The sequence below is a fragment of the Telmatherina bonti genome, assembly GCF_933228915.1.
Source record: "Telmatherina bonti genome assembly, chromosome: 24".
Classification (NCBI taxonomy): Eukaryota; Metazoa; Chordata; class Actinopteri; order Atheriniformes; family Telmatherinidae; genus Telmatherina; species Telmatherina bonti.
In genome coordinates, this window is record NC_136633.1 from 15,574,005 (window position 1) to 15,596,698 (window position 22,694).

The 22,694-nt window shown below is 38.1% G+C and overlaps 2 protein-coding genes across 2 annotated transcripts; one reads left to right on the plus strand and one right to left on the minus strand.

Moving 5' to 3' along the window:
• The first annotated feature begins 12,711 nt into the window (after positions 1–12,711).
• On the plus strand, positions 12,712–19,477 carry LOC306774013 (cyclic AMP-responsive element-binding protein 1). Its single transcript, XM_079263981.1, has 8 exons — positions 12,712–12,821; positions 15,393–15,486; positions 15,587–15,733; positions 15,882–15,982; positions 16,142–16,281; positions 17,028–17,210; positions 17,311–17,464; positions 17,591–19,477. Exons 2-8 carry the CDS (start codon positions 15,400–15,402, stop codon positions 17,733–17,735), a joined length of 957 nt encoding a protein of 318 aa, XP_079120107.1. The 5' UTR covers positions 12,712–12,821; positions 15,393–15,399; the 3' UTR covers positions 17,736–19,477.
• Positions 19,478–19,529: 52 nt separating this feature from the next.
• Positions 19,530–21,581, minus strand: mettl21a (methyltransferase 21A, HSPA lysine; the record flags this gene model as incomplete). Its single annotated transcript, XM_079263706.1, has 3 exons — positions 21,401–21,581; positions 21,216–21,327; positions 19,530–19,927 (listed from the first exon to the last, which is right to left on the minus strand). The coding sequence occupies exons 1-3, from the start codon at positions 21,545–21,547 to the stop codon at positions 19,530–19,532; spliced, it is 657 nt and encodes a 218-aa protein (XP_079119832.1). The 5' UTR covers positions 21,548–21,581.
• Between the last annotated feature and the right edge of the window lie 1,113 nt (positions 21,582–22,694).

The following is a 22,694-nucleotide window of genomic DNA, read 5'->3' on the forward strand; positions in this document are numbered from 1 at the left end:
GGTGGGAAAAAAAAACACCAGAGGGTAACAGAATGATAAAGAAAAGTCAGGGAAAAGAGAGAAACAGAGGTGACAAAGAGAGAAGAAAAGAGAAAAGCTGTTGTCTGCCAACAGCATGGCTGGCTGGTACCCACAGGCTCTGCTCAGAATTCTGCGGGGCCTCTGCGGCCCCCGTGTTCCCCATCAATCTCAGCCTGCTCTGGCAGCCGGCAGCGGCTGCATCTTAATCTGCTGGGGCTGGACGTGAGGACGGACAGGTCGCCTGGGCTGCACAGTAAATAACCCTTCTCCTGACTGTCCCCTTATATTCCCCAATGCATCCATGTGTGCAGAAACGCAGAAGCTGCTTTAATTCTGCTCAAATATTCTGGAGTTTTCTAACTTCTGAAAGTCAACTGTGTTCTGTGTCATGTAGGACAGACAATGTAACAGAAAGTAAGTATATTTTACCTCTTGAAAGAGTGTAACTTAATATAATCTACCTGGATACATCAATAGCATTGATCCAAACGTGGCATTGTCACATATCAATCGCTAACTCCTGAATCAAGCCAAGATTGTTATTATGGCAAATACATAATGCTAGCAAACATGGAAGTGTTTTCCATTGAATATCCTGATTAAATTTATGATCAGACAATACTTTTGACAGATTATAAGTAAAATTGTTTGTGTAACTGACATAATTATTTCGTTAAATTCATTATTTTAACACTTATAACCAATTAAGAATGCCTAAATCTATGCTATACTTATGCTAGGCTATGCAAGCTTTGCCGGATGAAAATTAAGATAACTAATGGCAATGCTTTCTTATTCCAGTCTCTCAAAAGTAAAACAATAATTAAATGCAACACTAAATACTAAATATTCTTAACATTGAGCCAATGTAGATTTCTTTTAATTTGCTGTAAAGCAGATAGTATTAGCCACATGAAAAAAAGCTTAGCTAAAACTACATCCTAAAAAAAAGCAGATATGTCAGTAATGTACAAAAGTCTTGAGTCACCCCTCATAGCTTTATATTTTGCTTACCATCAGACAGATTTTTGTCGTAATATATACTTGATGGATCAGAGGTTTAACTCTTCAAAGCCTGAGAAATGGGCTGCATTAAGTTCTTCAGAGAACCTCCAAGCTTTCAGAGGGGCTGTTGTAAAGTTAAGCCTTTGGCCTGATTCAGTTCAAATCAAACAGCAATTTGATATTTCTGTGGGCTAAATCATCCTTTCATTACTTATATTTGCTGTTAAGATGCAATAAATATTTATGTGTGGAGCTGCGTGTTCCGTTAAGCTGCTTGATACATCGGTGTCATTTCCAACGAGTTGCTAATATTCTGGCAGGTTTTTTAAATTCATGTTCACTCCTTCAGTTCTTTCCTTTGCAAAATTGTTTAATTAACTTGATTTTCTTGTCATTTTCAGTCTGTTCTGCTGACAAATAAGTTGATTTGCCTTTCTGTTGCAGCCAGACCTGTTGCAGCTTGTCAATCCATCTCTTTGTGGAGAGTTTATGTTTCGTGCTGTTCTTGCACTTTAGGAGTGCCTCATGTTTGAGGTTTGTGGTCGAGTCAGCCGAATAGTTGTCCTGCAAATGTTAGGCCACAGTGCTTGGACAAAGTAGAGCTTTGTCTTCTGATCCTGCTCGTTTATTTGGGACTGTCGTGCCACATGTCTTACTCATTCCAGCATTAAGGACTACTCATCTCTACATAAATAGTAGCATGAGGCTGCAGACTGTGAAGGTTTTCTGCAGCACAAGTCCATAAGGTTAGTCTCATGATTTCAAATTTCATTTTGTAGTGTATGCAGAGGCATTACGGAAGCAAAAGTACCAAAAACAAGTCCGCACAAACATCGCTGTGTGCATCTTATCCAATTAGATTTAAGTAATTGCATAATGCATGTAATGATGTTTTATGATGAAAGATGATTTCACTGTAATCGATGGAGGTGGAGCTTAACGTGTCAAGCTGTGACTTTTGATTACTGTCTCTAATTTGCTGATTATTCTCTCAGTTGATTGATTTAGAATCTCTGAAAATCATTTCCAAACCCAAAGAGATGCCAGCACAACAGTTGCTTGAAAAAGATCAAGCCACAAATGAAAGAAAACATTGAAGCAATGTGTAAGACCAGAGCTGAAATTTTGGTACCTATTGACAGAGTTCCTAATGAGGTGAAATAATACAAAGCATTTCACCTCCAGTTCAACTAGATAATATTTCATGACATCCTTTTGTTTTGTATGCCAAAATTGTATTTTTGAAAAGGGCTTCTAACTAAAGCTGCAGATAAGTGAAGTAAGCCAAAAAGCTCAACATTTTCCACTGAAAATGGATTAGTGAGGAATAAAGCAGCCTTGTAGCTCAGCCTCTTACCTAATTGATAGTAGTTAGTTGCACTCAGTTTTTGTAATTAGTTTCTGTAGAACTGCTTGTTGTAGGGCCTATTTCTCAATTTTATGCTCCATCAATGAATGGAGCATAAAATTGTATATATATCAATTATATATATATATATATATATATATATATATATATATATATATATATATATATATATATATACATATATATATATATATATATATATATATATATATATATATATATATATATATATATATATATACATGTTTCATGCATTCTCTAAGTTCTGGTTTCCTGTGTTATTTTGTAGTTTTCTCTGTGTTGTAAACCTGGACTCAATTAGTTCGTCCATTTCACCTGTGTCTTGTCCTGTTCCCCAGTATTTATAGCCCTTGGTTTCTGTTCCCACTTGCTTGTCCATTGCGTTGTGTTTTCTTCTTGTAGTTCTGTTATGTCTCTGTCCTGTCTTGCATTCAGTTTATTTTTTGAGAATAAAATCTTGGATCTGCATTTGGTCTGCCACCTGCCTCTCTGTTCTTGCATTTGGGTCACCACACTTCCACAATCCATGAGACTGTTGTCTAAATATGGTCCCATCAGACTCCAAAAAGAGACCATATTTGGGGAAAAAACAAATATGAAGAATTAGAACAGCCATTCTGTAACAAAAACATACTAAAAACAGATTTGAGCTACTGTTACGCCCGTCCTTTAGGGCCACAATCCTGCAGGTTTTCCAAGTATCCCTGTTCCAACATATATGTATTAAACTAATCAGTCATTGTGCAAAACTTCATTGGCTGTTGGATCCATTGAATGGAAGCCAAGTGTATTGGAAAAGGGAAACACCAAAAAGCCTCAGGACATCGGCCCTCAAGGACCGATTTTGGTATAGTTGTACCATAACTTAGTTACAGCTGGTTCTGGTCCTCTATGGGTCCAATACATGATTGGTCCTCCTTTTCTGATTGCTGAAAGTCTAGATATTTGTAAAAACTTCATTTGATGACTTATTAAAACAAACCAATCTCCATTATAATCTACTTCTTTTAAGTATTTCATTCATTTTAAATAAAGAATAAAACAGCTGGTTTTGTATTTGACAAAATGAGATGAAAAATTACCATTTAGATCTGTTGTCTACGAGAAAGCCATTGGATCTTTAGAACAGATTTAATCATACAGACAAAGCTGAAATGGTTACCATGGACAACACCACCCAGAGATGGACCCTTTCCAATGTTTGGAGTCTCCTTATGTTTAGGTTGCTGCAGTGTAACTGACAGTTGACAAGGTTAATTGACCCACATGCTGACACAATATCATTGACATCATGATGTGCAAATGAGCAATGGAATACCAATGGAGCAAAGGTCACCATTTTGAATTCTTTTTGTGTTGGTGTCCCGTGGCTAATATGGCAAATAGCCCGGGGTGTCTTTATGTGATACATTGAGAGTAATACCAAGTTTTTTTTTTCTTTCAGAAATGTTAAACTTATATGAAAATATCAAAGAAAGTTGTTGTTGTTTTCCTTTCAGCTTGTCCCTTTGAAGGGGTCGCCACAGTGAATCATCACTCGGGTGAATTGACACATGTTTTATGCCAGATGCCCTTCCTGATGCAACCTTCTGCATTTATCCGGGCTTGGGACCGGCCCCCAGAGAACAATCCCCCTCGGGGCTGCAGCAGCGTAGGAGAGCAGGACTCGCACCGCCGGCCATCAGGCCAAAAGATGCGACCTGATGCCCCCCCACCCCAGCATGGTGGAAAGTTTTGGTGATCACAAACAGCACAAAGAAGAAGAATAAGAAGAATTTTTGCTAATTATGTTAGAATATTTGCTCATTATATATCCATAACATGCAAGGTAAGAAATATTGATCTGAAAGGTAGCTTAATAGATCAATTCTATATGGTGAAAAATGTATAAAATGTCACCCATTGTGCTTAACCTGTTGTCCAAAATAAAAATTCCAGATACATTTCCAGCTCTGTGGTTACCTTATGCTTTTATCCAGAACAGTTTGTAAGTCCGCCTTTTACATCTGAGCCTCAACGGCACAAATACACTCACATACACAAACCCTTTCGAAACTGGCATCGTCTTCCATACAGGCAACAACAGCAACAGCTGCAAAGATCTGACACAAAAGATCTGCTATCTGAGAAACACGGAGGAGGCAAGGTAAGACAGGCTCTGCGGATTAGAGGACGGCTATCTCTGGCGCTCAGGGTTCTCTGAAATGCGGTTGTCAGCCGGCACGAGTCGCTGAGCTCTGAGGCTATTGGGCCACTCTGCTCACAACCCCTACGTCAACCCTTAGAAAGGATCAATCGTATCTACAACCCTGGTGCAGCCGCCCTCTCCCCCCAAATACACCCCCTCTACCTCTTCTTCTTTTTCTTCATTGGTAAAATCTTGATGGGTCAAAGGCCACCAAATCCTCCCCACCCGCCAAGCAGCGGCTCCAGGGCAGAACGCATTGTCTTCCCGCTGGGATGCCGGTTGCCATGGCAACCTTTGAACTCCGCATCAAGAGTAGGTGTGGGATAAAAAGAGGGTTTGTAAGGTAACATTGTTCTGCATGAGTGAATGACAGCCTTTCCCCGTCTCTACGTGTCGCTCAACACAACCACAAAGATATTCAGACTAAAGGAACACAGCCGAACGCTGCTTTATTCCTGAAGTATGAAACATAGATGGCGCAGATGGACACTTTAGTACCGCGTTGGACACACACAGACACACACTTGCCTCTTCTGTTTGACAGATGACCTTACGCTCCGTGTCACCGAGCCGCAGTGTCAGCCTCTGTAGGGAGTAATAGTGTCCAGAATGACATGTTATGACGGGAAGAGGCAATGCAGCAAGTCGACACAAAAACACACACTCAAGGACCTATCCTGTCATGTGTGCGCACATGTGTGTGTGTGTTTCTTTTCAACGCCTCTTGTCCTTCGAAAAGAAACACAGCAACAAGACTTAATATCAATTTTCATTTAGAGAGAAAACAAGCAAAAAATTCAAAGATCAAATGGCAAAAAATAAGACTTTTTTTCTTTTAATATCTTAAAGCTAATGTTTTGAAACTGAACTGATGTTGAATAAGGCATGAAAGACAATGGTTCAGTACCCCTTGTAAGCTTTTCTTTTGTTCCCTTTTCTTTTTTACTCTATTAGAAGAGTCATAAACGTTAATGTTTATTTCAGCAGAACTTCCTCTGTGCCAGACGACACAGGTTTAGTTTAAACTTTAGCTGCTTTCAGAGGCATGGCAATAAACAAAGAGAAAAAAATGGGAATATCTAGGTGAGTCACAATTCAACTGAATTAATCCAGAGGGCTGTGATTTGATAATTACAGACAGTATTGTGTTTATCTTGGTGCATATCTTGGTAGTAACCAGTGGTTTTTTCAGTTACTGTTGTCTTTCTATCATCTCCAACCAGCCTGCCCTTTCCCATTTGACCTTTGACACCAACAAGACATTTTGGTCCAGCCAACTGCTGCTTGCTGGGTATTTTTAGAAGATTCTCTGTAAACTTGAGACATAAAAATCCCCATAGATCAACTATTTCTGAGATACTTCACCCACGCGGCGCCAACATGCCATGTTTAAAGTCACTTAAATCCACTTTCTTCCTCATTCTGATGCTTCTTGACCATACTTTTACTTACTGTCATGTGACTGGCTGATTGGATAACTGTGTTAACAAGCTATTTACCAGGTGTACCACATAAAGTAGCTGGTGATTGTAGTTTCTCAAGTTTGTTTTTTTTTATTAATATTATTTTAGTTCAAATCTATTGCTTCCATGTGCTCACTTATGCACTTTAGTTTTACTTTTTACAAGTCCCTCCTTTATTTACCTGACTAGTTAATATTTGGAAAGATGATTGTTGGCATTTTTGGATCAAATGTGCTGTCCAACAAAACTCATAGGTTTCAGTGCCTGATCAATGGCTCTTCACCTTAGTTTGCCCATTGCACCTGTTACACCACTCAGACCGAAGGCTCTGGGTGTATATAAAGTTCTTTATTTTTCACTGAACGAAGATTAAACATTTTACACACTCGTTAGATACGACAGCACCGGGCGCATGCTTCAACCACCATTTTGTTCAACAGCGCACACACACACACACACACACACACACACACACACACACACACACACACACACACACACACACTTCTCTTCTTCATCTTCAGTAATTATCACAGAACTGCTTGCACTGCCCCCTAGCGGTAACATTGGCGAATCATATAACTAAGAAAGCAGATTACTGAGTGCAGCAAACAGAAATAATTCTTAATAGGTACTACACACCACTTCTTTTCATATATTCATTATGTTGACCTCTTCAAGGCAACAACGGTAATAAATCTTGAAATATTTGAATTATAAAGCTGATGTTGAGCAATAAAAGTACTAAGTTATATTTGGGAAAACATTGTGCTTAAATGTTGGAATACATGATCAAATTTACAAAGACTTTGTCAACATTTGCCAAGTTGTCATGATGACGGATTCTGCTTTTGCACATATAAGAATAACACTTTCTGGAGATTCTGCATGTTGAAACTGCTGCAAATGACTCATAAATATCAGTATCCATCACATAAAAATGCTGACAGTTGCTTGTTAAATGTATAAATATATGCCGATATTGCCATCTCTAACTTATTTCTCCTTTTTTTTTCACAGGTCTTCCTGAATAAGTGCAGTTGTACATGTTGATCTGTCTTTCCTGTCATCTCCACCCCAACCAGTCGAGGCAGATGGCTGCCCTCCCTGAGCCGGGTTCTGCTGGAAGTTTTCTTCCTGTTAAAGGGGAGTTTTTTCCTTCCCACTGTCGCCGCATGCATGCTCAGGATGGGGGATTGGATGGAAGTCATGACTCGATGCAATCAGTTGGTTTCTATTATAGGATATGTATGAATTGGCTCGAAATGATGTGTATGTTGATTCGTGTATGTAAAGTGCCCTGTGACAACATTGTTGTGAAGTGGCGCTATACAAATAAAGTTGAATCGAATTGAATTGAATTAAAAGTTCAAATATATGGCCTTTTCCCCTTCTGACCACAGTAGTTCTTATATCACAGAATACCACCACTGGTTCCAGACTACATCAGACTTGAGATCTTAGTCATATCCCCAAAATGCATTGTTATATCTTTGCTTTTGTTGTTTTGTTCTGCAATCTACATTTAATTAATTTTACTTGTCAGAGAAATTTAAATCCAAGTTAATAGATACAGTCCAATTTCAGCTCTGATTATAATCTAGGAAATTTAAATGTAATCAAATTAAATGACAATAGATTCCAGTTTGTACTAATTCAGTCCAACACAATCTATCTTATTATTATAGTATTCATAAAATTGCAGTTAGTAAAAAGCTGACTAGCTAAGTTGATCAGTAATTCACACTAGTTGTCAGTGTGTGAAAGAATCTGATTGATTTTGTTAAAAAACTAAAAAAAAAAATTTAAAAAAAAAGAAAGAAAACTGCATTTACATTAGGTTTTATTTGTGGTGTTGTGTGTGTAAAGACAAAGAACAAAAAAAATGTACTGAAATGTACTGAAAAGGACACAACTTCAAAAAGATACAGGCTTGTTTGACCAACACTGCGGATGCTTTGAGTTCCCTTTGCTTTGGACTTGGTCTGATAATTACATTGAGAGGTTACTCCTTTAATGTGCTTCTGGGCATGTGATTAGACTAGAAAATATCTAACCTTTAAGAAAAAAAAGGAAGGATGAGGACGAAAGAAGCGAGGGGGAGGGGAGCAGCTGAAAATCCTCGCAGGAGAGCAAGATAGGGAGGAAAGGAGGAGCTGACACCTTGACGGATTGATTGAGATCGTCGAATTCACGCTGTTGCCTACAGCCAGATTAGCAAGAGGTCCAGGTCAGCACAATCTCTGTGTTAGATAACTTTCCTTCCTTGCAGCTTGATACTGCACCTCAGAGGCACAATATTTTACTGGCTATCTCTGAAACTCACATCTTCAGATTTGAGAACCCAGCTTACGTCTGTGTGATAGAGAGAGACAGACTGTGGGGCCTCAGTATCCATGGCAACCTCATCCAGGTGCAGTGGTTCATATGCAATTCAGGTAATTCAACCTAGTATAAAAAGCATGGACATAAGGTCATGGGTATTCAAATGCGCTGCATGCTCTCGCCTCGGTATTCATATTCAGGCTCTCCCCTGACCACGCCACATGACCTCCCGCGCACCCATGTGACCCGATCTCTCCCACAATGCCCTGCTTGAGTGGCAGGTATGATATTTCCACGCGGTTTGATTGAGGGCTGCATTTAAAATTCGACAACATTCTTGACAGAATATATCAGGCATGTTATTAATTCACTCAATATTGCGATGCCACACGAAGAAGACGTGCCTGACACGAGGCGTGAGCATTACACACATCGCCTCGGGCCATGATTTGGACTGGGTCATGATTTCTCTTATAGCCACATGATTAAAAACAACACACTGAGAGAAAAGGGGGTTGCAAATTGAGTGAGAGAAAAAGATTAAAACAGGCACAAAAAAATGGGGAAAGTGACATACGTGGCTTGCTGTTGATGGGGGTTTGGGGGGACTTGTGCTAAGCCTGGGGCTTTGACAGCTGGGTTTAAGAAGAGAGGAAAGGGCTATGGATTGAAGTCAGGTCTCTACTTCATATTCTGAAGATTAATCTCCTATCCTGCTCCTCCTCCTACACCAAGCTGGACATTTGTGGCATCGTTTTACTCTGCTGTTTGTGGGTGTTTTGGCTCCTAGTTGTTGCATTTGCCACCAAAATTTTTGCACCAAACCGCTCAGTATGATCAGTCTGACTCTGTAATTTAGTATAGTAGACACATGATCAGAAGATGATATCTGATGAAGAAGAATAAACACAAAGATCATTTGATTTTTGCTTGCATGTTCATGTTTCCGTTTCCGTTTCAGTAACAGAGAAGTAACATTTTTTTAGGGGAAAGAAAATAAAGAAGATGGAAGATTAAAATTCACCACTTCTTGCTGCTATAATATGGACTGATTTTCTTCTTCTGTGTTTGGGCAATAAACTGAATGCTTTTTGCTTTTGGTACCCTTTTTCATATATATATATATATATATATATATATATATATATATATATATATATATATATATATATATATATATATATATATATATATATATATATATATATATATATATGAAAAAGGGGGGGACTTGTGCTAAGCCTGGGGCTTTGACAGCTGGGTTACAAACAGCTGGGTCTCAGTTGGTTGTTGTTATCTAATGTTGGAATAAATTATATATATACATATATGTATATATATATATATATACATAAAATTTATTCCAACATTAGATGACAACAATCAACTGAGACCCAGTCAATCAGCAATGCAGTTACTACCAGTGTCCATTGCAATCCACCACAACTGTAATTAAAAAACAGCAGGTGTCAAAAAAATATGTAAAGAGCTTATTGTACCGCTGTAACGTAAACCTTAGCAATATCCGTTCCACTGTGAGGATTCTTGATTTAAATTTGCTTCAGGAATGAATATGCGCTGTTTCCTAGGAAGTGTTAAAAAAGTAATAGGAAATTGACAAACATGCATAACAGGCATAAATCGTAGACCCATTCTCACAGAAACACTGCAAATAATCTCCAGGTGCACCGCTTTGCGTGTGCACATTCATCGATAGGTAATGAAACCTCTTTTCTGGTTCAGGCTAATTATGGTTTGTCAAGGCTATCCTAGCTGGTGGTCATTATTAAGGGAAATCAATGTCCAATCAGATCCTTGACATGGACTCAGATGGAAATCTAAAGCGCTGCCTTGTGACGGATATGTATAACGTTTGCAATGAGAGGGTTTAATAATGTACAGGTGCCTGTGTGGCTCATTATACTTGCAGAAACATGCTGAATTTAAGACTTTGCTTGCAGATACCTAGCAGCTAGTTTTTAAAGCAAGGACAGAAGATTGGTTGCAGCGCATGTTGCACCACTGGTGTGGTCAAACACCCAATAAGTGAAGATTGGGTGTTTGACATACCCATTGTGTGTGTGCTGGTGTGTATTAAGAGGCCTCTGAAATGACCTCGCACATAGAGTTGATGGTCATAAATTGGTCTAAAGTCTCATTTCCCCCCATAGGATTTTGAACAACTGCTGTATCTTTGAATCCATTTCTTTCCTACAGGAGCCATTCTCACACACCGAGTGACAGAGTTAATGAACAGCTTGAACCATCAACCAGGAAAATCACATGGAATGTGAAAAAGACCAGCTATGAACCATGAAATAAGTAATACACTCAACATTTTCTCTTGAAAATCCTCTTTCTCGTACAAAACCTGTAATATGATCGTTAAATGCTGATGCTCAGATAACTGATCGTATAGGCTCGGATTAAATAATTGTTCATGTGCAGAAACACAACATAATGAGACGACAAGGTTCTGTCATGCTGGAAAGAAATAAAGAAGGATTTTGCTGCCACCATGTGTACAACAGTAAAAGTGTAGTCAATCATCTACCCTCGCAATGTTCCCCATTCATTTATACATTATCCAAACCGCTTAGTCCGAGCACAATGTTCCCCAAATTTAACAATTTCGTTAAAACTAGTATCTGATATATGATGGCTATAAGAACAAAAGATTACAAGAAAATGAGTCATTGCCTAATTGTGGAAGTTTTTCAGTTTGTCTACAAACTCTGCAAATGTAAATAACTATAAAACCCGACTGTCTTGTCATATAAGTGTTTGTATTATTCAAGATTTAACAACATGGTATGATTTCATGCAACCTTTAGAATTAAAAGAAACTAGTCTATGATCAAAAATTTAAAAAAAAAAAAAAAAAAAAACAATGTAAAGGTAAAGGAAATATTAAGCATTACTTTAAAACTTTATCTTTTGTTCTTACTTTTGCCAATTAATCCCAGGTGGGGTAGGTCCTGAGAACCCGGTGCTGGATAGGGAACCCTACAACTTCCAAGAAGTCATGCAAACCACACCAAACAGCACTTTTTTTTAAAATTTTGTTTTGTTTTGTGAAAATAAATCAGTTGAGATCAAAACATTATCTTTCTGTCTTTTGTCACAAGGAAATCTTGACTTTTGGCATGTCAGCATGAGTCAGAGATAAGTACTTTGACTTGCCTTTAGATACACCTTTTCACACACTTTATGGAATTAAATGAATACTTTATTCATCCCAGGAGGTAATTTAAAATAGTTGCCTTACAGTGTACACTGGTGTTTAATCAATGTCAGTATGAAACAAGGCACAGAATTGTGCTAAAAGATTATTTTTTTTATTGATAACGTGGAAATATCAGCTGTTAGGCCTGGAAAAGGTTGTGACCAAAGTGCAAATGTTCTTTTAGTTTATTTGAGAGGAATAAACAATAAATAAAATTGTTTAAAGTAATTACGTAACTTCTTATGAGTAATAGTTTTTCATTTAATGACTATTTACCACTATAATAAACTAGAGCAGCGGTTATCAACCTTTTTGCTACACAGTACCCTTATTAAAATATTTTTTCTGTCGAGTACCCCCCAACCAGTGCAGTGGTTCAGAAAAAAATTAAATACGGCATTCTATCATTTATGTTTGGCCTTTTAAACTTTAATTGTGTTTTGCATATTTCTACTATACGCTTCAACCAGGACTCCATTGTTTGTGTTGTCAAGGCGACAGTGGGGTTCAACTCACGTTGGAATGTGGGATTTTTGGAGGAACGAAATTGTGTAAAACTAAATGTATATTCAGTTTATAAAGTGTACATTTATTGGAATATATTACACACACACACACACACACATATATATATATATATATATATATATATATATATGTGTGTGTGTGTGTGTGTGTGTGTGTGTGTGTGTGTATATATATATATATGTATGTGTCATTACATTTATATTATTTTATTTAAGGATTTTTAAGAAAAACAAATAAAGCTATACGTTTTCAAAAAATTTCATGCACCCCCTGGAATGCCGTAAAGTACCTCCAGGGATACGCGCAACCCCATTTGAAAATACAGTGAACTACAGCACGAGTACGCAATGTCTTTAGGTTTAGACAGAGTTAAGCATGTTGTTGACGATCAGCGTTCCCAACTTGGAGCATGCGCAGATAAATGGAAGAACTCGGCAATTTCCGAGATTTGCTCGATTCCCTCGGCTATTTTCGTAAACTTCCGGTCTTCTCCGTCAGAACTCGGGTTCTCTCGGCAGGGCTGATTTTTCGCTGTCGTCGTCTCCCTCATCCTCCTCTCCGTGTTGTTGTTCTCGGTGACGCGACGGAGGTGTAGCCTGACGCGGTCTCTTACGTGTCGGCCTGAATAAAAGTGGAGCTCCGTAGACCCGGGAGTGACGAAGCGAGTCTGTGTTGGTAAGAGGATACGCATCCGATGTTTGCTAAACAGATATATGGCTGCCCAGAGCTGTTATTTGTGGCTAATATCCGTACAGAGCCAACAAAGAGATCATGGCGGCGGTGTTGCAGAGGCTCACAAAATGAGTCAGTCTCTGCAAGGCAGGCTCAACTGAGATATGTAATAAAGTGGGAGTGGGCTTTCATTAATTATTTGATCAACTCGAAAGAAATACATTTATGAAAAAAATGGCTATTTAATCTAAAATAATTTTTTTTGTAACTTGTGTTTTTAAATTAAAACTGATTGAAGAAAGTTGTGAGTGAAAGTGGGGTGTCCTGGTTGCAAACATACAATGCATGCTGACATTTCCCTCCATGCAAGCCTCAAGCCAATGCAGCAGCATGAGTTTAGCCTTCATTGAAGCTGAAAGTGCATCATCAGACAAGCATTATTTAAAGCTAAATTAACTCGTGCTTAATTACACCCTTGATATATATTAAATATACCGCTTATTGTTCTGAAATAAATTAGTTTGCATGCTAACTGTGAAAACCTTTCTGCCGAAGCTAACGAAGCTACATGCTAACTTTGGTAACATTATCCCCTAAGCTGCTAGCCCACAATTTAGTTTCAGCTTTTGGTGTACGTGTGAAGTATGGCATTTAATATCTTAAAATATTTTGATTTGCACCCTGTTAAACCTCGTTGTTCCTATTGAAGCAAGTGCAATTAAAAAAAAAAAAAATTGCATGCTAAGCTAAGCCACACCCTCCACCCAGATTCAAATGAAATGAAGCAAAACTTTGAGAATAAAGTGCTGGATATTGTTGATTCTTTTTATCGCGATATTTCCCATTAATGGTAAACAGTTAATAATACCGAATTAATGCGTGTATGAGTGCATTGAGAAATGTTCCTTTCATTTATTTTTAAAAAACGAGATACATGATTACTATGGGTATACTAGAACATCTGTGCTGCAATTATCTTTTGCACAGAAAAAGTAATGCTGTGTTTGAAAACAATGTTGGCTTCCAGCTTATCTCTTATAATTTATAGTTTCTATGCTTATAAAACTCACGATACAGGGTAACTGGAATATTTACAACAGCAGAAAATGAGAGTAAATAAGATGGAAATAGCTCCCAGTCCAGTGCATGGTATTATGTCCGGTCATCAACAGGTCTGAAACGCTGTTAGCTGTTATTCCATTGTACCTTTGGCAGATCTGAAAGGTTGTCGGGGTCTTTCCCACTGTATAGGAATAAAAATTTATAAGATGTTATTGATATCAATACCATAATACATTATTTCTATAAGTCAGTTTCTTTACCTATTCTTTGATCAATTCTTGACCCAATTTTAGTGTAAAAAAAAACAACAACAACAAAAAAAACTGTTTCACTCTCTAATATTCTAAAAGAGTAAACTTTTGAGTTAAAAATCCTTGTTAATGCAACACAAACAAAATTATTCAGACCAATAGCATCTTCATAGGATGTGGATACCAAAACAATTGATAAGGCATGAAAGGGTGAATATAAGGCATCATTAAATATTAAAACTATGTAGATGTTTACATTAAGTCAACCATAAATGGCATAAAATAAACTCTGTGACGTTCTTTGGTGAAATGTTGCCACTTTAACCTTAAACAAATTCACCATGTGAATAAATGAGCAGTTTTGTCTTCTTCACATGACTGATGGTCTTTCTCTCTTCCACATGGCCCTATATGCACACCACCAAATACCTCTCTTATAAATGTTTCAACACTTCACTCTCACAGTAGATTTTACTAACAATGTGCCCGACGATAGCTAATAGCCGACTAATGTCTCCATGAAGCATATATACACACCTGTGATGACATGGGAGCTAGTTGCTAAAGCAAGTGGTGAACAACCTGCAGACAGAGATGTATCAGGAATATTTACAACAGTAGGAGGAACACTTTCAGTTCATCAGAATTTACTCCATTAATTTAATTAGTGAATAGAAATAAAGAAAATAAATATTCCAGCTGCCCATCAGGGAGACCTCTAGCAAGAACTCTACTCGTGTTAGGAGCCTGCAGCAGAGTAGCGATGAGCCTGTGGGTTCTTATATCCATGCAAGGACACAAGTCTGTCCTATGATCTGCTACTATTAGTGGTCTTTCCAATACAGACATTACAGCTTGTACCATTGTTATGTTTTTCAATTTAATTTCCATGTTCTGGATAGCCTCCTCCGGCAACAAACAGACACGCATGTCTGACATTGTGTATTTGTAGTCATTGAGCTGGCAAGCACCCATTACAGGTATTAAGTCCAGTGGCAAATTATTTTCATGCTTTGGTAAAGTGGAAGCCAGCTCCTGGGTGAAACCAGTTTCTGATTTCCATTCATAATCACAGTCTTGCATCTAAATCTCTGATATTACCTCCATCTGTTTGGCTTGATGGATGCAAAGTCATCTTTATGATCTTGACTACAAAGGACTCATTTTAGTCATGTTGAAAGGATTTTAATGTTAATGTTAAAAAATAAAATGCATCAAGCATGAGATTGTTTTTTTTTTTCTTTTTTCTCTTTGAAAGCAGATTTTAAATGACCATGGAGGCTGGTACAGATTCACAGCAAAGTGGTGAAACAGCTGTCTCAGAATCCGAGGCCCAGCAGATCACTCTGGCACAGGTAATGTGTGTCATCATGACAGCTTATACACACTGTAATGCATCTGAAGGAGTGACTCTTTCATCGGATAATAACTGCTTGTGTGTTGTTATGGTTGCAGGCGTCCATTGCAGCGGGCCAGGTGTCGTCCAGTAGTCCCACAGTGACTCTAGTGCAGCTACCCAATGGTCAAACAGTCCAAGTGCATGGGGTGATCCAAGCTGCTCAGCCATCTGTCATTCAGTCCCCGCAAGTGCAGACAGTACAAGTATGATGATGAAAAATGCTGCATTTTTAACTGTTCAGTGCAACCTGCTTTGCTTCATTGCACAAACGACATTAGGAGAATGTAAGCAAAGGTTATTAAGGTTACCTTGAATGTTTGCTTTTTAAAAAATTTTTTTATTCACTTGCAGATTTCGACTGTTGCTGAGAGCGAGGACTCTCAGGAATCTGTCGACAGTGTGACAGATTCTCAGAAGAGGAGAGAGATTCTTTCCAGACGGCCATCTTATAGGTTTGTTTAATACTATTGGTACGACGGCACATTAAGGCTCATTCCACTGATGGAAACATGATGTTAATTTCCAACAATTTCTTTAGAAAGTAGACATTTTTCTTAGACTCTAAGGAAATGCTACGCAACGACCGTGTTCAAGGTCTTTCTTTGCCACAGGAAGATTCTCAACGACTTATCGTCGGATGCTCCGGCAGTGCCTCGAATTGAGGAAGAGAAGTCTGAAGATGACTCGGTTCCGGCCATCACTACAGTCACAATGCCCACTCCCATATATCAGACCAGCAGCGGACAGTACAGTAAGTTCTTTTGAAGAGAGAAATAAGTGTTCTGTTGAAAGAAATTTATCATAAAAGTTTGAAGAAAAATTGACTAAATTCTTGATGGCAAATGCAACGTCAACTAGGGGTGCACCGATACACTTTTTGGTAGTTTTGATCCGATACCAATATCTGCCGATACTGATATTTGCCGAAACCAAATCTGTTTATGTGAACAATTATTGTGATTGTGGTTATTATTGCTGTTATAACTGTGTAAGAGTTCATATCAGGTTGTAATAAATTACCCATCCTTTCTGAAGTTACCTCACCAACACTAATATAATAACATTACAGATCTAACAATTTCATCAAGTTTTATTTCGATTTGGGAGATTTTACCTAAATAAAACTATAAATGTGAGGTTTTTAAACATAAAAATAGCTTTTAGTTTAACAAAAAATGTCACATTTTAACATTCAAGGCATTTGTTTCTTTGAAAACATGTCCAAAGCATGTCATCAAACACATCTGCGCTAGGTTGACTTGTCTGGTATCGGTTGTGGTATCGGTACACTCGAATGAATACCAAGTAGGAGCACACACGCTTGGAATTGAGATGATACCGATACTGATATCGGTATCGGTGCATCCCGAACGTTAACGTTCACCTGTTTGCTTTTGTTACATCATCATGGTCATGCAAGAAATGCTCACCTATTGTAGCGTTTAAGTAAAGATGTGTTTTATAACACATCTTATAAGAGTATTTCCTCGTTGGCAGTTGCCATTACCCAAGGTGGGGCCATTCAGCTGGCCAATAACGGCACAGATGGAGTGCAGAGCCTGCAGACTATCACAATGGCCAACGCTGCTGCAGCCCAGCCTGGTGCCACCATCCTACAATATGCTCAGACCAGTGATGGGCAGCAGATCCTCGTGCCCAGTAACCAAGTGGTTGTACAAGGTGAGAGAAGGATTTGCCAGTACTGTGTGCGATGTGACTTTATCCAGACTTTGTCTCTTTAAGAATACAAGTTGTCTGTTTGTCCACCTTTGCTTGTCAGCTGCGTCTGGTGACGTTCAGGCCTATCAAATCCGCACCGCCCCGACCAGCGCTATCACTCCAGGGGTAGTCATGGCAACTTCGCCTACACTGGGGACAGCAGGAGCAACAGAGGAAGTCACACGCAAAAGGGAGGTCCGACTGATGAAAAACAGGTATGTGTTTGACAACAGCTGCGTTTCTATTGAATTAGCATAGAATTCATAGATTTTTTTCTTAGTTTAAAGCTAAATGAGTTCCAGTCTTAGTTTTCAACTTTATATGCTCTTTATTACCTGTAGGGAGGCAGCCCGAGAGTGCCGTAGGAAGAAGAAGGAGTACGTTAAGTGTCTGGAGAACCGAGTGGCTGTGCTGGAGAACCAGAACAAAACGCTTATCGAGGAACTGAAAGCCCTCAAAGACTTGTACTGTCACAAATCTGAGTAGATGGGTCAGAAAGAGCCTGCCGGGAGCTGGTCAGGTTCCCACTGGTCCCCATGTACAGAGACTCGGCACAGAGCCATGCATCTACAAGCCACTCCTTTTTCTACTCTTCTGCTTTCTTTTTAAAAACTGCTGAAAATCTGTAAAGTGGCTCCCCAGGAATCACAAAAGAAAAAAAAAGGAGATATTTATATATATCCTGTCCCATTTCAGCTATATGACGTCATTCTCCCACCAGCTCCCGTAAGAGTCTGAGGGGCATTTGGGACGAATGTGGAGAGGACATCAGTCGCACAGGACATCTGTGGAGAACAGGGTGATCACATTTTAACACCACATAGGGAAGCAATTCCGTACTGGTGCCTGGTCAAACTGGACACCAACACCAGCAATGGGGAACTGACCGTCACTATAGATTGAACTCATGTACAACATTTTGTATTCATAACTTTGCTCTTGCATTAACATCTGTTACTTAACTGCTTTGATGAGCTGTGTCTTGGATGTTTTATCTTTGACCTGTATTTGTTTGTTCTATATTAGATTATATGCTTCTATAATGCCATTGACTTTTTTTTTTTTTTTTTACGTAATTTACTTTGCCTTTCATAGGATGAACAACCTCTAACCTTTTAAGTTGGGTTGTTAACTAAGTTTCTTGTTAAATGCAGCTTTAAAAAAAAAAAAAAGCACTAAATTGACCATCTGTCTCTAGTTGGAGGGACACAGTAAATCAAGACCTCTGGGTTCATTTGTTTGTTTTTTAATCCACAATAATGAATAGTAAATATGTATTAATGAGGTTTGGTTGCTTCCTCCCCCAAGTATGCCTCCAATAATACTAGATGCTAATTTGCCCAAGTACATAGTGAGATCAAACGGTTGACATAATTTTATTTTTAAAGTGGCATTTAAAAATGTTCACATCCTTATTTTTGTATTCTGGATTTTTAAATCCTGTTTTTAAACAAAAAAAAAACAAAAACAAATTTCCTTTTGAACAAAACCAAAAATAACAAGCCTTAATTGTTTTCCAATGAAAGAAATAATATATCTGCTATGACGCCGTAACAGTAGATTACCTAGTTTGTTTCTGTGTTGTACCGTTTCAGATCTTTTGATTGAATGCTGTAACATTTTAAAGGATAAATAATATTCTGCAATTGAAGGTTACTTTTTAATTATGTTACCAGTATCTTGATGTCGTGGTGTCCCTGCTGAGTCTGTCCCCTCAATTGGTTTATAGAAATATAAAGTGGCATGTGCACTTTCTTTGCATTTACAATCCTTGAATATTTCATACAAGTTGACTGAGATTGAGAGTTCAGCGCAGCACAAATGGGCAAAGCCCGCTGTCAGCCAAGATGCCTCAAGATTTTACAATCTAGATTCTCAATCAAAGGATGAACATTCATTTGATCGGAATTCATTTTATGGAGCTTCATCAACATGATGCTCCATAATTTGACTACACTCTGTGAAAGGATTGTGCAACTAAATAAATAAAATCTGTGAACAAAGTGGATATTTTCACCATTATGGAATGCCATATTGTAAATTTAGATTTTGTGTATAGTAATGAAACGGTATGCTTTTTTTTTTTTTTTTTTCAAATGTTGCTTTCCATGAATTTTTTTTATTCACAAATTCTAAATGTCAGCACCAGCTTGTATAATACAGTGCATTACGTTAGAGCTATTCAGATAAAACATTTTTGGCAGCTGTTAATAAATGTGTTTCTGTTCAGACTTTTAAAAACAAATCTTGCTTGGTTTATTATGTAGGACGAAAGAGCTGTCATAAATCCCCTTTTGCTGGAAGTTTATATGCTTTGTATACGTGGATGTCCCTTTCTTTTTCATAGTAGACCTCCTCAGCTTTGAACTGCTGCCTGAGCATGTGCAGAAAGTGTGTGTCCCTCTCATAGCGGATCTTGCAGGCCAGCAACACCACAGTGGTGTCAGAACACAAGTGCTCCAGAGTCTGCAGCAGAGACAGAAATGTGTCCTCCAGGTAAACGATGTCAGCTCCAAGAACCAGATCAAATCCTCCAGCGGGGTACCGTTCAAGGTCTTCACCCCAGGTCAGCTCTGATACGACCACTGATTCTTGGGACTGTGGGGGCAGGTTAGCCTTCACATTGGCGGTGAGAAAATCCAGGGCAGGCTGTCTGTCTGTGATGGTCACATGAGCGCCTAGTGAAGTAGAAAATGTGTCATGAAAGGCTTGGATTTATTTATTTATTTTCATGACTTGAATTCACTTAGCTTCTTCCCCATGCACGCATAGACATAATATATATGTAAACGCCTCATTAAGCGCTGGAGCGTGAACCAGCGTCGCCGCCATATTGGATCTCCGCTTTCGAGTTTTGCTGCAGAGTCAACGTAGTTTCCCCACATAAATGTTTTCTGTGGAACATCGCGTATATATTACACACAAAACACTTTTCTGCATAACTGGTTTTTAAATGATGTTAACTGAATAATCTACTAAATGCAAATGATAAACTTTACTATCAGGTGTTTATGGCAAAATGATATTGATGCTTCACATTGTTTACACGGTAGCATAATTACCTTACGCCAAGGAGGTTGTGTTTTTACCGGCTTTATTTGTTCGTATCTTTGTGTTTAGGATAACTTAAAAAGTTATGGATGGATATTTATGAAATTTCAGGACTTGTTGGAAACCTGAAAAGGAAGAACTAATTTAATTTTGGTGGTGATCTGGATCACCGTTTGGATCCATGAACTTTATAAAGGCCTTGGCGGAGGTTTACACTCTTTAAATATTTTTCTGGGTAACTTCTGAATTGCACAGTTTTGATACAATACTTTATTTTCAGACTTTGAACAACTCTGTCTCTATATTGATAAATTAATAAATTTAAATAAAAGAGTGAACTGTAGTCGAGAGAAAGCAGCAACTATTCCCATATTTTGTTCAGCACGGTCACTATAACCGGCAAAATATTGAAAGCAGATCTTTGGGAATTACATTTCACAAGGTTGAGTAATTTATTTGACCAGATAAAAAATAAATAAATCCAAATGCATCAAGAAACAATCAAACATTTTGGTATCAAATTAATTTATACATTTATTTATATTGTAGCTACCTTATGTCTTAATTAAATAGCATTATAAAAATATTTTAGCATGTCGTTTTTTTAATGTTTTACAGTGATCTGTATTATAACAAAATATCTAATCTTTGTAACAAACCAAACTGCGAGAAATATCAAGTTATAATTGGTGAAATTATTCTTGTGGTTGGACCTACACCTTACAAATAAATGCATTGGAGGCCCATAGGAGACCCATCCAAGATGGCGGCGCGATGAGACGTCAGCTCGTCACCGACTGCATTCCGTCATCACGTCCGTTGCCAAGCCCGATAGGCAGCGTGAAACAATGCGGCGTCTATGTATATATATCTATGCATGTACGTGTTATGAATGCTACATGATGATACACGTACCCAGCAGGGCTGCAACAATTCCCACAAGTCCTGTTCCAGCTCCCAGTTCAATAACTCGCTTCCCCTTTAAATCCACTTTCCCCAACTCTAGGTACATGCACATGACGACTGCCTGGAGAAAACATGCATATTAGTAAATAATTTCATTCGCAAACCCGCGTTTTGTTGCCTTTCCTGTCACTTACAGCATCCCAAACAACCGCGGCTACTCCGAGCTTTTTCCAGTCCTGTGCTAGAGTTAGATCACGGTCCACAAAGCGGAAGCGTGCTGATGAATTGTGAAGCTTGGAAAGGGGAGGTAAAGGATTTTCTACATAAGGAACAAGCGCCATGCTTTAAATACAAAAAAAAGCGTGGAAAGTATGAATATTTTCACCAAGATATCATTTTACGCATGCGCAGCTCTTCTTCGCGGAAATTTTACCATTTAGCCACACTGCTGCCATCTTCCGGTGTATTTTCTTTATGTCCACTGAAAACAAGCAAGTGGTCGCGCCTCATTTAGTTTAATTTCGATAAAGACTAGTTTTCCATATCTTTTTTAGTGCTTGCTTACTACCCTACATTTAGCCTTTAAGCGCCCCTGCAATTTAATTTAAAGCCAAGGGAGTAACTATGCTCTAAACGGAGTGTTGGCATATGAATGAATAAATTCAGCCAATCATACTGCAGCATTGATTAATGTTACCCAATGAAAAGGCTTGTATTTAGCGTACGCGGTCCATAATCGGGTGGGTGTGTCCTGAACCAAATATGTTGTTATATCCGTAAAGTTACCGACATTTTCTAGCTTTATAGTTTCCGTTTTAATTGTAATTTGCACTTATAATAATGGCATTTATTTTTTGCATCATTACACGTGGTTTGTCAATATCTGTGTGAAGAAAATGTCAAATTATTTGTTTTGTTTAATCATTACTTTTTAATTGAAGCAATGGACAGTCATTCAAAGTGGGAAACTGTATCGGTGGTGTTTGTTATATAGGGATTTTAGTCTCTAAAAACATTCATATTTAGGCGTAAATCAACTTAAAACTAATCCAGGACACCTAAAAGCTCTCAGATCCTTTGTTGCTCTCGTCACATTACTCTAATGCAGCAGTTCTCAACCTTTTTGCAACACAGTACCTTTCATTTTACTTTTTTTTTTTTTTTCTTTTTTCTTTTTTTTTTTTTTTTAAAGCCAAGGACCCCCCCTAACCACTGCAAAGTATTTTTGGTTAAGAAAAGGCATGAAATACAGCACTTTGTCATTTGTGTTTGGTTTATCAAACTTTAACCATGCAAAACATCTCTCCGTTGCGTTGTCAAGGCGACAGTGACGGAAATGATTTGTCTGAATGAAATGGTGTCAATCTATATGTAAATTCAGTTCATGAATGTTCACTTACATTTATTGAAATAGATTAAATATTTGTATAAAATTATTATTTTATTTAAGGATGTTTCAAAGAAAACATAAAAAGATGTATGTTTAAA

What these genes read in the sequence shown, in the direction of transcription:
- LOC306774013 (XM_079263981.1), top strand. Translation starts at nt 15,400, where the DNA reads ATGACCATGGAGGCTGGTACAGATTCACAGCAAAGTGGTGAAACAGCT. An exon ending in AGCAGATCACTCTGGCACAG is followed by an intron (nt 15,487 to 15,586) that starts GTAATGTGTGTC and finishes TTATGGTTGCAG; the next exon opens with GCGTCCATTGCAGCGGGCCA. An exon ending in GACCAGCAGCGGACAGTACA is followed by an intron (nt 16,282 to 17,027) that starts GTAAGTTCTTTT and finishes CCTCGTTGGCAG; the next exon opens with TTGCCATTACCCAAGGTGGG.